At 36.2% G+C, this 12983-nt stretch overlaps 1 protein-coding gene across 1 annotated transcript; it reads left to right on the top strand.

The window, feature by feature from the left end:
- Positions 1 to 11049: 11049 nt before the first annotated feature.
- On the top strand, positions 11050 to 12615 carry LOC110615372 (polygalacturonase). The gene is made up of 4 exons (XM_021757216.1): positions 11050 to 11475; positions 11717 to 12006; positions 12082 to 12310; positions 12394 to 12615. The coding sequence occupies exons 1-4, from the start codon at positions 11050 to 11052 to the stop codon at positions 12613 to 12615; spliced, it is 1167 nt and encodes a 388-aa protein (XP_021612908.1).
- Positions 12616 to 12983: the final 368 nt, after the last annotated feature.

Here is a 12983-nt window from a genome sequence, read left to right as displayed (position 1 = left end):
ACTGCCTGTAGTCGATACAAAGTCTGAGGGATCCATCCTTCTTTCTCACAAACAAAACTGGAGCACCCCAGGGTGACGTACTCGGTCGGATGAAGCCCTTGTCTACTAGCTCCTGTAACTGCTCCTTCAACTCTTTCAATTCTGCTGGCGCCATCCTGTAAGGAGGGATAGAGATCGGTCGGGTTCCAGACATCAGTTCTATCTCGAACTCTATCTCCCTAGTAGGTGGTAAACCTGACAGCTCGTCTGAGAACACGTCCAAAAACTCTCTGACCACCGGCACCGAGGCGGGCTCTCTAACCTGACTGCTAAGCTCTCTCACATGAGCCAAATACCCCTGACATCCCCTCCTAAGCAACCTACGAGCCTGAAGAGCTGATATCAGACCTCTAGGTGTACCCCTCCTGTCTCCCCTGAAGACGACCTCTGACCCATCCTGACTTCTGAACCTGACTACCTTGTCCCTGCAGTCCAAGGTAGCACCATGGATAGATAACCAGTCCATCCCTAGAATGACGTCAAAATCTGTCAAATCTAGAACCACCAGGTTGGCGGACAAGCATCTTCCCTCAACAAACACAGGACTACACTGCAGACTGACTCTGCCACTGATGGATCACACTTGGGTCCACTGACCCAGAGAGGACACTCTAACCCAGAGATCATTAGACCCAACCTCTCCACGGCTCTCGGAGCAATAAAAGAATGAGATGCACCAGGGTCCATCAAGGCATACACATCTGAACAACCAATGACTAAGTTACCTGCCACCACGGTGTTAGATGCATCTGCCTCCTGCTGTGTCATTGTGAAGATCCGTGCTGGAGTTGATGGACCTTCACCTCTGAAACCCGCTGAAGAAGAGGCTGCCCCTCTCCCTCTGCCTCTGCCACTGGCCTGAGTCGTGGCTGGAGCTGCTGGCTGCGCTACACTACCTGAAGCTGTCTGCTGGGACTGTGCCATCGGGACTGCTCTTGGACATTCTCGAGCCATATGCCCCACCTGACCACATCTGAAATAGGCCGTCGTCCCAAACCGACATACTCCCTTGTGTGGCTTACCACACCTTGCACAAACTGCATTATCCGCACCAGAGCTTGAGCCACTCCCAAATCCCAGACTGGACTTGACTTTGCTCTAGAACTTGTTCTTCTTAGTCTTGGCTTTGCCCCATCTCTTGCTGCCTGAAGCTGCTGCACTCAGGGTAGAGGGATCTAACCTTCCCCCACCCGGGGTTTTAGGACCAGAAGACTGTGCCACTGACTGCTTAACTGTCCCCTGAATGATGGCACTGCCTCCATTTTCCTGGCCATATCTACTATGGCATGGAAGCTCTCCCTGTCCACTGACTGAATCAAGGAGGAATACCTGGAATGAAGTTTCATGACATACCTCCTTGACTTCTTCGAATCTGTGTCCAGACTCTGCCCAGCAAAAGGCAACAGCTCCAAGAATCTGTCGGTGTACTCCTCTACACTCATTTCATCTGTCTGCCTCAACTGCTCAAACTCTATCATCTTCAGTTCTCTTAAACTGTCAGGGAAAGCCCATCCTACAAACTCGTTTGCAAACTCCTCCCAAGATAAGCTTTCCACCCTCGGGCTCACATAATTCTTAAACCACTCTCGGGCTTTCTTGCATTTTAATGTGAACCCAGCCATCTGGATGGCTCTACTGTCATCCGCCCCTAACTCCTCTATAATTGTCTTGACCCTCTCAAGATACACAAACGGGCCATCGCCTGATTCAAACTGGGGAGCACCCAGCTTCATATATTCAGTCATCTTGACCTTGCTCCCACCAGATGAGCTAGGCCTAGGTAATTGAGTTTCTAGAACTGGGGTTTCTGCTGATGGTGGAGGAGGTGCAACATTTTCTGTGGTAGGGTTTACTGGATTTGGATAGTAGGGTGGGGGTGGATACATCGGGTACTGTGAGTATGGTGGGTAGTAGGGTGGGTATGGCATCTGTGTGGGATAAGGGGTAAAGCTAGGGTAATCCGATGTACCTCCCATCGAATACCCGGGATTTTGTGAGAAGTGTGGGTAGTGGGGTGGCTGAACAAATCCCGAGGCCTGAGTGCCTCCTTGGGACTCTCCCATACCTTCTTCTGACATGCTAACTCCCAGACTGCCATCCCTCCTCTGATCTACATCCATATCATCCCCCACGTCCTCTGACATTCCTCCCTGAACTGTTCCCCTCACTGATCTGCTTCTACCCAAATCCAGAGACCTTCTAGGGTCTCTTGCTGCTCTTTCTCTGTTAGACCTACTAGACATTGCCCTAGGCAATGCAGGAGGACGGGCGCTCATGCCCTCATCCTCAGGCGGCACTCTAGTCAATCGTGCAGATCGACGAGTTCCTCTCATCCTGTTTTCTGAAAAACAGCACATAACAAACAAACATTAGCACCATATGGTTCATGTGGAAACACATGAACCCGCATCACATACATCACATATCATAGCATAGCATTAATGCACATGCATATTATCATGGCATTTCACATCATCATACAAGACAGGACTCCACATCCTATCCTAGTGGACATGATCTTTCCTATTGTGCTTGACCTTCTATAACATCTATGAGCCCGACACTCTAGATCCGACTATATGAACCTAGGGCTCTGATACCACTCTGTAACGACCCGAAAATCGGACCGCTACCGGCGCTAGGATCCAGATCGGCTTAAGGCCGCCGGGACCCGTAGCAAGCCTGACATATAACCTGTGAACCTGTCAAATCCCATACATGATCATACATACTTATAAACCTGTAAACTTTTCCTTTTCCATAAACCAAGCTCAACCTGTGCATACTCATAACATAACATAAACCACACACTGGAGCCCTCATCAAATGCTCCAATGGGGTATCATAACATACATGAATTAAGCTTGGTTGAACATAAACATCATAAAACATTCTATAGATCATGTATCAAAAGGGATTACTATACAAACTCGGTCAAGCACAATTTCTAATCCTCAATACATCATCATTACATACCATAACTGTATAAGACATTACATTACAATTTAATCATGTCCATTGATAGCTATTACATAACCATGACTTTACTCTATCCGACCTCCTGCTCTATCCTGTACCTGCAAGCCTGGGGGTTAAAGGGAGAGGGGTGAGCTAAAAGCCCAGTGAGTAGAACCATAAAAACATATTAACATGCTCCAATGAAATGCATCATAACACAGACAATTCACATAAGGGTTGGGTGAACTTGTCACCAAATAGTCCCAGCATCATTTGTGCCAGGCCGTAGCATGGGGTCCTGGTCTTCCTGTCATATCATACATTACTTACCATTGCCCCAGGGCCTCCTCTGGGCTCCTGGTCTTCGAGTTCCATATCCGTGCCAGGCCGTAGAATGGGGTCCTGGTCTTTCCTCAGGGACTAATTGGGTCATCCAACATTCACCCACATCAACAACAAAGAATGCGATGCAACATATTCGTGAAATCTAATGCAATCATCCTATTGCATAATCATGATGCATGAAACATGATAAAAACATTTAATTTCTCAATTTAAAAGATTAAGTTTAGTTCCACTCACCGCTGGCTGACTCTGACAACACCGAAGCAGCTGAACTCACTGCTGGGGTCCTCGGTTCCTCGGGTCCGAACCTACACAGGTGGACTCAAATGAGGGACCAAACATACTAGAACATGACTCTAAAAATACTCCCCAAAAACTCCCTTAAAACACCTCAAAACATCATGGAAAATCATGCAAAGGAGGGCTGCACAGGGCACTTTCGGTGGCACCTTCGGCGGCCGAAAGTCCCTCCAGAGCCGAAAGTCAGGCAGGTTCGGCGGCACCTTCGGCGGCCGAAAGTGCCCTCCAGAGACGAAAGTCTCTTTTCGGGGGCAGGCTTCGGCAGCCGAAAGGCTTGCCTCCCAGTCATGTTCGGCGGCCGAAAGTCCTTCGGCTGTCGAACCTGGTTTCTGCCAAAGGGCAGAAACTTTAACTCCTCATGCACAAATGCCTCCCAAACCTTCCAAACATGCATTTATCCTATTCTACAACATGCATACTCAAGCATACAAGTTCCTAGGGGCTTCAACTAACTTAAACCCCATCTACAACACATCAAACATCCACATTGTTCATAAACACAACATAAACCCATAAACCTAACCATAAGCTAAACATGCATTCTACCCCATAGATCTACTTAAAACTTACTTAAAACACGCAATAAGCTCAAGATCGGCCCTTACCTCTTGAAGATCGAGAGGAGAACGACCCTAGCTCGGAAAATGGGAGAGAGAGAGTTCCTTGAACCTCCAAGCTCCAAAACTTGCTCAAATGCTTAAAATCTTGAAAACAATGGTAAAACTAATGAAAATCAAGAAAGATTTGAAGGAAGGAACTCAAAACCGGCGAGGGATGGCGAAGAGCTCACCTTGGCCGTAAATGGGGAGAAAAGCTCGTCCATTTCGGCTAAGGGACCCCTTTATAGGTGGCTGGCCAGGCCACGTTCGGGAGCCAAAAGTGCCTCCGCATGCATGCCATGTTCGGCGGCCGAACCTGGACTTCCCTCACTTATACTTTCGGGGGCCTAAGGCACACCCGAAACGCATGCATGTTCGGCGGCCGAACCTGAGTTTTCCTCCAAGGTTGTTTTCATGCAAAAACTCATTTTCTTCTAACTTAAAAATATAAAACACATTAAAACATTTTATGAAAACATAGTTCTACCCTTCTAGAGGTCTCCGACACCCGAGATTCCACCGGACGGTAGGAATTCCGATACCGGAGTCTAGCCGGGTATTACAGTAAGTGTGGGGGGGGGAGATATTGAGGAGTAAGTATGGGGGGGGAGGAGATATGAAATAGAAATAGAAGTGTTTTTGTGATTGATGAGATTGATTGATTCTGGATATATTTTTGTTGTGTTCTGAAAAAAATTTTAAAATTTTTTTTTTTTTTCTCTGCGTTTTTGCTGTTTGAGCTAGAGGCTTGCCCAAGTCTATAAATACTTCATCTGTTTTATGATTTTCAGCTGTTTCTCAGCACTCACACTTGCTAAATTATTTCTCATATTTATTTATTTTTTTTATGATATTTCAGTATTAGCATCATTTTATTCAAAATAAAAAATAAATAAAAAAAAAGATAATAATAAATAAATAATTCTTTTTTACAGCTCCTTACTTGTCATGAGAAATTGATATGTCCTTTATCGTAGAATACAAGTTCTTATGCCATTTGTATGCTGGCTTAAATAGAATAAATTTATCATTGTTCATTTTGTTAGTTTTATTTTTAAGACCTGTTTTGAAAGCTCATGAAGTATGATCCTTATTTAAATAGTTGGATTATGAATGTATGTTCTTTTAAATTAGTTGCTGCCCTTTATTGAGAATGATTTGAAGGACATTATCTGGACTATATGTTTACGTGAAAGTTAAGGGGTGTCATCAAATAAAAAATAATAATAATAATAATAAAATTTAGAAATAAATATACTCCTATGACCCACTCCTTTAGTTGCTTGATCAATTGGTTACCAGCCCGATGGCCCAAGTAGTGCGATACTTGGTGACCTCTTAAGGTGATTCTGTATGGAGAAATCGGTGTTTGGAAGAGTATCACCCCTTTTGGACCGTTATAAAAACTCGCTCATACCTTTTTATTAGGTAACTATGAGTAGAACTAGTAGCCATCTAAGCTGAATAACCTGGGGCAAGTGGCTCAGTAACCATTTGTTTCATGTTCACTTTATCGGTTTCAGGCAAGATATAGTAGGAAGTGTAAATAATAAATAATAAACCCTCAAGTCTTTAAATTTTATTGGTCTAGTAAAGAATTTCTAAGATTCTATTCTTTCAAAAAGGCAGTTTAATATTATATGACATTCTAATATTTTATGTGCTTGAAATTAAATTGAGGATCAACTTTATGACTTGAGAAACACGTTTTAAACATGAAACTTGTTGAAGTGAACTTTGGTGAAATTAAGCTATTTCTGCTATCATCCTATTGCATGACAATTTGGTTTTTTGTTTTAGACAAATTAAATTTCAGATTGGTTGAGGACAGGGCTATGTTTTATTGTTTTATTTTAATTTCTGTGCTTGAGGACAAGCAAAGGTGCAAGTGTGAAGGAATCTGATGAGTTGCAAAATTCACAATTTTTTTCTCATTTAATTTCATGATTTTACTATAATTTTGATATAAATATTCAATTTTAATTTGAATTTAATTTTGAACAGGTTTGAGGGCAGAAGTTGAGAAAAGGAACGAAAAAAACTGATTTAAAGGATTTTTGTACTGGAAGGTTACAACATCGACCAAACCTGTAGGCCAAAGTGATGGAGAGATAAGATAAATTTTACCACCTAAGCAAGGATAAGATCAATTTCAAATAGGATCAAATTGAATCAAACTCAATCAGATTACAATAGAGATAAGATAGGAGTAGTAGATTTTATTTTAAATTATTAAGTTTTATCCTTTTATGCTTATATAAAGGCTCTTAGTATTAAACCCAAAGAATCATATTCTACCTCTCACTCTTATTTCCTCTCTTGCTGCCCCCACTCTCTTCTCCATTTTTTTCTTTTTCTTTTCTTCTTCTTTTGCTTAGTTGTTATAATTTTATTATGGTTATGAGAGGCTAAACAATTATTTTTGGTTAAAGGTTAAATTAAATTGAGATTTGTTCAAGTTGTGAGGTTATGCACTTCAATTCGCTTCATCTTATTTCTATTTTTTGTCAATTTATGATTTCGAGAAACACCAACTCCATTGTTGTTTTCTTGAAAATTCAAGAGGTATATTGAATCTCTTGAGAAAACAACCTATAGCTAATTAATTTAATTAAATTCGTAATTGTTTAATTGGGTTAATAACAAGTAGCAATTAACATATTAATTTATGTTAAGAAATTGATAGATTTGATTTAAATAAATTGCGTGTTTTTATTGATCAAATTTGAATTCTTCTCTCTTAATGCAGTTGACTAATTAAATCTATATGCATGTTGAGATTGTTAGTTGACTAGGAATTAATTTAAGCGCGAAACAGATTAATTTATTCATAAGGAAGAATTATTGGGATTCACGTGTTTGACCACTATAACCAAACAATAGATAATAACATGAATTATTTTCTGTAAAACACTTTAATTTGATTACATTCAGCTAAAAGTTTTAACTATTTATTTGTTTCTCAAACTTCAATTACATTGTTTATTATTATTTTTTTCCTTTCAAATTTATATTGGTTTGCCCGGCACAACTACTTTCTTTCGCTTTTTGTATTAAACTACTCTTCTATTTTAAATTTATCATTTAAATTAAATAGGATTAAGATATCTATGGGATCAATACTCATTTACCCTAAATTGATGGATTCAACATCCTTTACTCTGATACTCTAACTCTTCAAGTTTCACTAGGTTCTTGAACAACCCACACAAATAAAAATTAATGTTGGTTTTTCACTTAACTCACTCAATACAAATCAAAATCTAAAAAGATTTAATTAAGAGATTAAGTTTGCCAATGGAGCACAATAAATAATTTTTAAAAGCATTTGAAATGGAAGCAAGACAATAAATATGATTTCAAAAATTTAGAGCTTCTCAAGACTTTTATTAAATGCAAAATAATGAAGCATTTATAGTCCAAATAATATTTTAGACCATTTGACACTTGTCGGGATATTTAAAAATACATTTTAATGAAAATAACTATTATTTTATCTTTTTATAAAAACTAGTATAAAGATGGTTTAAAGAATACGAAAGGAGTTAGCAAATTAAGCGGTTTGTTACTGTTTCAAAACATTGATAAAACAACAAAATCACTTCATTTTTGTTTCAAATATTTTGATAAATAGCTTAAACACTTATAGAGTTAGACACATTTTATAAAAATGAAACATTTTAAAAATAAATAAAATTAAATAAATATTCATTGACAACACTTTTCTTCTACTTTTATACATTAATCATATGACTTAAGAACCTAACTCTAAGCCTTCAATGACCTTCAATTGCACTTGTGGAACAACCTCTTGATTTTCTTTTGCTTTAAACCAACTTGAATTGGTTTTCAATGGTCTTTCAATATATAATAATATCTTTATTGAAAATAATGAAAGAAAGAAAATTAGAGTAAAAAATAAATTCTAGAGCAAAATATTTAAAATTGTAATATATCTCTGTATTTTATTTTTAAAAGATGTAGAAGTAAAATTATAGTTTTAATATAAACAATTTTCTTTAATACTTTCTTTTTTTGTACAAAGATGAGAAGTAAAAAAACAATATTTTTCTTTTATGATTGAAGGTTTTTATTTTATTATTAATGTATTCCTTATATGTATAGTATTTTATTCTGCGTTTGTGGCATAGACAAGTACAGATGCGTGTAAAAGCAAAAGAAGACAAAACTTACGGTTGACAAGCCTTACGTACATAGGTGATTTGACTATTTGTCGTAGTAACAAATGAAATTCTGACACTTGGACCGTTTAGAACATTGAGAAGCTCCCAAAACTAAGGAATACCACTAAACTTCTCGATCGCACCCCACCAAGATTTGATTTGTTTGACTTTTTAAGCAATTATCAAATCACTTTTTGCCACTTGTTCTAACCTAAGGGGAAAGAAATTGTACACAAAAAGCAGCCAGTATTTGCAAGCAACTGTAATAAATCGTTAAGAATCGTTTTTAGATCAAAGCTAGAAACGTCCAAAACTTCTATTTTTTTTTTAAAAAAATATATATGTACCTATATTTCAGATCTTATATTTACATATTAATTATAATAAATTTAAAATTTCTTGACTCATATAAAAAAAAATGCCTTCTTGTGAAATTTTGGAAGATTATATATATATATATATATATATATATATAGATTAATACACAATGATGAAGCTAAGAGTGGCTGCAAGGTACCTAGAGTTTGTTCTTACTTGAATAATACTATACATAATTTGAACTCTTTTAAAATAAATTAATTAATGTATTTATAAAATAATTTGATAGTGGTCAATTAATCACTCCTTTCTAAAAAATTTTAAAAATAATTTAAAATATAATAAAAGAATATATCAATTTATTTAAATTGACACAACTATAAAAAATAAAAAATATATAAAAATTTCTACTTGGTCACTAAATTATTATAATTTGGTATCCAAATTTCCTAATTTCTGCCATAAAGGCTACCATCCTCTTTTGAAATTTTAATTTTTAAAAGAGAGTAGGTCATAATATGAATTTATTTTAAATAAGCTGTTACACTCAATCACTCTAAATTTTTAGTGAAAATTTTAAAGATCGTATTAATGCATATAGATTCATTTATTTATTTATTTAATTTTGACGGGCATCTGGGTATGAAGCATGGATTAAGGATTCAGAGACATGAAGTTGTGAACTAAGAACGATAAAAGAAAAGTAAAACAGGCGAAACATGTTTTTGTAGTAACTTTAATATGGTTATCAACATAAAAGAAGGAAAAGTTTCTAATTTATAGTTAGGCAGTTAACTAATTTGGTACCACCAATAAAATAATTTTTGTTTATTTATATTAATTAAAATATATAAAAATCATATATATTTTTAATTTTTTTTGTTAATGAACCCAAGAGGATATGCATACCATCATTTTCTTGAAACACAGCCCAACTACAACAGACACAGGCAGGTGGCTGCACAATTTCTTCATTTCCAGTTCACCTTTTCCACTTTCATATTCCCACGTTTACCTCCATATTCACTTATAAAGAAGCATGCATTGATTCTGTCTACGTTTGCAAAAATTTTATGGTGCAATTGTTATAAAGTAACATTAATTACTTAAAAATTATCTATTATAAATTGAATACTTGCATAAAATAATTTCTCCTATTTGTCAGCTCTCCAGAATTGATTGATATTATAGTTTTTCTTTACTATTGAAAATAGATTTATCATATCAGACAACAGTTACTAAAAAAAGAATTTTTTTTCATTAATATTAGTAATAAACAGTTAATGATAAATAATAATTGCTTGGCTATATTTCATAATTCTAGCCTAATGTGATAAATATTAGAAAAATAATGAAAAAAATTATTATTTAATTCATTACATTCGTCAATTCTATCAATTTACTGATTTGAGCGTCAAAGTGATTACTTATAGGTGTCAATCATCTCACATCTTCTCTTTTATAAATTGATCAATCATAATTCAGTTCTGTTTCCAACCACATTATTAATCCGTTTTTTTTGTTGTCCAATAAGATAATGGACTAGCTATTACTATATATATACTATTCTACTTTGATAAATCGACTCTAAATAAAAGTTTTACTAAATGATATTCTACTGTATTTACTTTCTATTACTTATATTAATAAATGACTAATTTTTCATAAGAAAAATATAGCTAATATTGCATAATATCATATTGGTAATTTTTTTAAAAGAAGGTTGTATGTATACCATGAATTGACCACTCCAACTTGAACTATCTATCTAATATACAATTGTCACTCATGCTGCACTTATAAAAATTATTATCATATACAATATGATGATAAATAGATATCTCAGTACATCTTTAAATTTAAATTCTCCCTTTTCATTTAATTTATATATTTATAAAGAAAAAATGGCAAACCCATAAACGTTACAGGCCATTACGTATGCATTCCCATCAAAATACATACAAGGACAAGTTATGTACTTTTACATTTTTTTATTATCTTCCCAAATAAAATAAGATAGACGAAGGTCTAAAGTATTTTTGGCCAACCTTTTCTCTCTCTCCGTCTTTATTTAATATATCAGAAAGTATTATTGGCCAACCATGATTACCAAGAAGTATACTGTCTGAAGTAAGGTCATATTGGGAAGGAGATTGGATGTAACTGTCCTGTCATATCTCATGTGCTTATTGCACGCATATCCCTATAAATAGCCCCCAAGAGCTCGAACCTTGCCATCTTCCTACAGCAATTCAGTATACAAACTCTCAAGATTCTCTTTCTCTTTATTACATATACATACCAATATGAGTTCTTTCATTCTTATTTCGATCTTTATTTCCCTTGCCTCGTCTTTAGCAACAGGAGCCCAATACAATGTGCTCACTTATGGAGCCAAACCAGATGGCACAACTGACTCTACCAGGGCTTTTATATCCGCATGGAAACATGCATGTGCATCTACTAGGCCTGCCACCATTAAAATATCGGCAGGGAGGTTCTTTATCAGCAAAATCCTGTTCCAGGGTCCATGCAAGAACACTGCAATCTTAATAAGTATAGATGGAACACTTGTGGCTCCATCTGATATTTGGGCAATTGGTAATGCTGGAAATTGGCTCCATTTTGAGAATGTCAATGGGGTTACGGTTTCTGGAGGCGTCCTTGATGGTCAAGGCAGTGGCTTGTGGTCCTGTAAGGCATCTGGCAAGCATTGCCCCAGCGGTGCAACGGTATGTAAAAAATTCTCTGCAAATCTCTTTATTTTTAATTGCATTTGTGTCACAATATATTTAAGTACCTGTTTTCACCGAAATTTGTAAAATACTGTAAGAGCACTGAAAGACGGTGCTTCTCATTATTTTTAAAATTAAATTAAATATTAACCTCTTGCTTTTTAAAAAAAAAAAAATTCCTCTTCATGCAAATATACTAATGATTAAATGTTCTATTCTTTGTTATGCTTATGTGCAGTCCTTACGCTTTTCTGGGTCAAGAAATATCGCAATCACTGGGTTGACATCACTAAACAGCCAAATGTTCAATATTGACATCAATGGCTGCCACAATGCAAAACTACAAGGAATTACAGTTTCCAGCCCTGGTAACAGCCCCAACACCGACGGCATCCATGTTCAAATGTCAAGTGATGTAACAATCTTGAACTCAAAGGTTGGAACTGGAGATGACTGCATTTCAATTGGCCCTGGCACCACCAACTTGTGGATAGAAAACTTTATATGTGGTCCTGGCCATGGGATTAGGTATTTTAGAAAACTTTAGTACTGCTAGTTTTTTTGTAAGATGATGAATATATGATCAATGAGTGTTGCTTGCAGCATTGGAAGTTTAGGCAAGGATCTTCGAGAGGCTGGAGTGCAGAATGTGACAGTTAAATCTGCCAGGATTGCTGGTACTCAAAATGGGCTAAGAATCAAGTCTTGGGGGAGACCCAGTAGTGGATTTGCTAGGAACATTATCTTCCAACATGTTGCTATGAACAATGTCAATAATCCTATAGTAATCGACCAAAATTACTGCCCACATAACAAAAATTGTCCTGGCCAGGTAATTAAACAAAAATTTTTACCAAACTGTGTAAAGAGCTCTTTTTTTTTTTGCAATATTAATATATTTTGTTCATGGAACAGGCATCTGGCGTTAAAATTAACGATGTGACATACCAAGACATCCATGGAACATCAGCCACAGAAGTTGCAGTGAAATTTGATTGCAGTAAAAGGAATCCATGCACTGGGATCAGAATGGAGGATGTAAAGATCACTTACAATAATCGACCAGCAGATGCATCCTGTAACAATGCCAATGGAAAAGCTTCAGGTGTCGTCCAACCTAGTAGCTGCCCGTCATAAGTTGGAAAATATTTGCTGATTTCCTGCATGAGGAGTTATTACTGGTACTTACAGAAAAGTGAACCAATTTATTGTTAAATCCGAAGTTGGAATTGTTTAAAATATTGCAATTATTCCTAGATTGTAGCTATAAACAGAATAAATTTATTTTGAAAATTATTGATAAAAAGATCAGAATGTAAATTTGTAATTTCTGCAAGATGAGATAAATAGGAAATATATCCCTCATAAAGAACTTTGCAACATAATAGTATGAACCTTTTGAAAAGATTACAAATTTGTATTTAAAAGATAAATACCGTCAATCAAATTTATTAATCTATGCATGCATGGTTCCCAGCAGTCCCCTTTTTTTTTTTTTTTTAAAT

Source organism: Manihot esculenta, chromosome 5 (assembly GCF_001659605.2).
Source record: "Manihot esculenta cultivar AM560-2 chromosome 5, M.esculenta_v8, whole genome shotgun sequence".
Lineage (NCBI taxonomy): Eukaryota > Viridiplantae > Streptophyta > Magnoliopsida > Malpighiales > Euphorbiaceae > Manihot > Manihot esculenta.
The sequence above is the reverse complement of the archived record's forward strand: the minus strand, read 5'-3'. Positions and strand labels throughout refer to the sequence as shown.

Bases quoted from the DNA above. Each gene is read 5' to 3' on its own strand.
- LOC110615372 (XM_021757216.1), top strand. From the start codon at position 11,050: ATGAGTTCTTTCATTCTTATTTCGATCTTTATTTCCCTTGCCTCGTCT. The intron at 11,476-11,716 runs GTATGTAAAAAA...GCTTATGTGCAG, and splicing joins ATTGCCCCAGCGGTGCAACG to TCCTTACGCTTTTCTGGGTC. The intron at 12,311-12,393 runs GTAATTAAACAA...TTCATGGAACAG, and splicing joins ACAAAAATTGTCCTGGCCAG to GCATCTGGCGTTAAAATTAA.